We start from the raw sequence: 2,500 nt of genomic DNA, 5'->3' as shown, positions 1-2,500 counted from the left end.
GTACAAAACAGTGTTGCTTACAATGGCGTCTGCTCCCCGCTGCCGTAGTTCTCGATGTTGATGGCAGCTGTGATGCCACAGATGATGAATGGCACTCCTACACCGACTAAATAAAACCTGCCAACAAAACACAAGCAAATGAAACAAATTCACACTGTTGTCTCCGCTGTTTCAAGTTAAAGCTAAAAATACTGACGAGGATGAGAACAAGGTGAAATGAGAGATATTTTTCACCTGGCAGCCCTGTTTGAAGACATCTGGGCCTTTATTGGCAACATAATTTTTTCTTCCAATTCTATTATTTTCCCTGAGGTCTTAAGTGTTACCACTTATAATGTAAGTCAACTTTTCTTCCACCAAAAACAGTCAGAATTTAGTAATATATGATCATTTAAATATTTTTAAAAACATGTTTTTTGGGTCCCTGTCCCTTTAAGACCTCACTGTTATGATTGGCCAATATTGTACAACCACTTGAATACTCACATCCTGTATATATATATATATATATAGATATAGATATAGATATATAGATATGTTTGAAACTCATTCTGAAAAGATAATGAACCAGCTCCACAACAATAAAAACTATATTTTGGGATTTAACGAACCATGTCAGGGAAACACATTGCACCTGAATGTATGTACCAATGTATGTCTTCACAGCCACAATATATAGCGTCTTCCATGTCTGTTTACACACAGGACGGGATGTGGGTCTCAATGCAGAAGCAGTGGAATGGAGCAGAAGCAGTGGAATGGAGCACAGAGCTCTTAAAACGTGGTGCACATCACCATAAGTGCATCATTATGACCAAAGATGCCCATCTAGTGCATATTTACATAGACCAACAATTAAAGCATATCAAAACAACAAGACAGAGAAACTCCGTTTAAAAGTTATAACTTGACATAGCATCTTTTAAAGATGCTTGACAATGGTCAAAGACATCTGTCTAGTGCATGGTTATATACAAAAAGTATTCAAAATTGTCTAGATGGGTACAAGACGGTGTCCTGTGTAAGTCTCCTTTATTGTGCAAGAATACAAGGCCGCTAGGCTTATCTGTCCTGTTCTCTCTCGGTGCATCTGCATAGTCGTACTGCCATACTATACAGTTTGCCAATGGAGTAGTCTGTCCGAATCCACATTATTCATGAATACTGTGAATTGACTGGACACTTTACGATCCCATAATCCCTCGGGAGCCGAGGTCACGTTCAAAACACTGGATTTAAAGAAATGACGGTGAATTGTGAGGAGGACATGTCTTCTCAACTGTAAGTGCTATATATATATATATAAAACAGCTCTCTCTTTTTACAGACTTAGCACCAGTGGGCGGGGCCAAGCGTGCGCTGACATATAAGTAGGCGTTAATGCGTCAAAATATCAAGGAAAATTGTATTCCTCAAGACATGACCCCTTTAAGGCTAAAGTAGCTCCTAACTTGGCAATATAGGAGCAACAAATTATTGGCATGTCACTCCTAATTTTAAGACTTTTTTTATCTAAGTGTAATTCATGGAGCATTTTAAAGCTAAAAGAAGCTCCTAACCCAATGACAACATAGAAGTCATCCTGAAGGCTCCTAAATTCCTAAATCTGAATCACAAACGATCTGAATCATCACTGCTGTTGTGGAGTCACATGTAATCAAAAATTACAGAGTGAGACTCTAAAATATACTCACAGTGCAAAACACACACACCCACTCACAGTCAAAATGAGCTGGTGAATCTATAACACTGAGGTTTGTTTTTCACATTTGTCAAAAAAACTAAAAATCAGTCACAATGCTAAACAAACACACTCAGAAGGAGTGAGATGATAACACACTCACAATGCAGAACACATGCACACACACAGGGCTGGTCTGGTATTCTGGTATACTGGGCATTTTCCCGGTGGGCTGAGGCACTTTAGGGCCGATCAGGGGCGGACTGACCATCGGTAGAACTGAGTGGCTGGTGGGACGGTTGCGAAACTTGCCGAATGGGGCGTGATATGCTAAATTGAGCCGCCGCGTTATGCAGAGCGGACCACAAAATGGCACCGCGATATGCAGAAAAGGACAGCGAACACCCCCCCGCGCTCATCTTTTGCGCCAGTTGCTATGTAAAATCCCAGGACGATTTCTCTTCCCATTCCAGCCCTACACACACACATAACCAGGGGAACGATAAGTGGAGCTCTACAGCCATCTTTTGGTCATTGTTGGCATTACAAGACATCTGTTGTTTTTTAGCTGATCACAGCAATCTGACAGACACACACACACTCACACACACACTCACACACACACACACACTCTCTCTCTCACACACACACACACACACACAGACACACAAACTCATACAAACACACTCACACAAACAAAAACACACACACATACACAAACTCATACAGACACACACACACTCACTCACACACACACACACACACACACACACACAAACACAGACACACAGACACACACACACTCACACTCACACACAC

General features: G+C 41.2%; 1 protein-coding gene across 1 annotated transcript in view; it reads right to left on the bottom strand.

Moving 5' to 3' along the window:
• The window catches only part of LOC127660790 (adhesion G protein-coupled receptor A3-like), a 222,840-nt gene that overhangs the window by 2,022 nt on the left and 218,318 nt on the right, over positions 1–2,500 (bottom strand). Inside the window, 1 exon segment of the mRNA XM_052151208.1 lies at positions 22–117. Coding sequence (XP_052007168.1) covers positions 22–117 — 96 coding nt within the window.

This window comes from Xyrauchen texanus, chromosome 20 (genome assembly GCF_025860055.1).
Source record: "Xyrauchen texanus isolate HMW12.3.18 chromosome 20, RBS_HiC_50CHRs, whole genome shotgun sequence".
Taxonomy (NCBI): Eukaryota; Metazoa; Chordata; class Actinopteri; order Cypriniformes; family Catostomidae; genus Xyrauchen; species Xyrauchen texanus.
The sequence above is the reverse complement of the archived record's forward strand: the minus strand, read 5'-3'. Positions and strand labels throughout refer to the sequence as shown.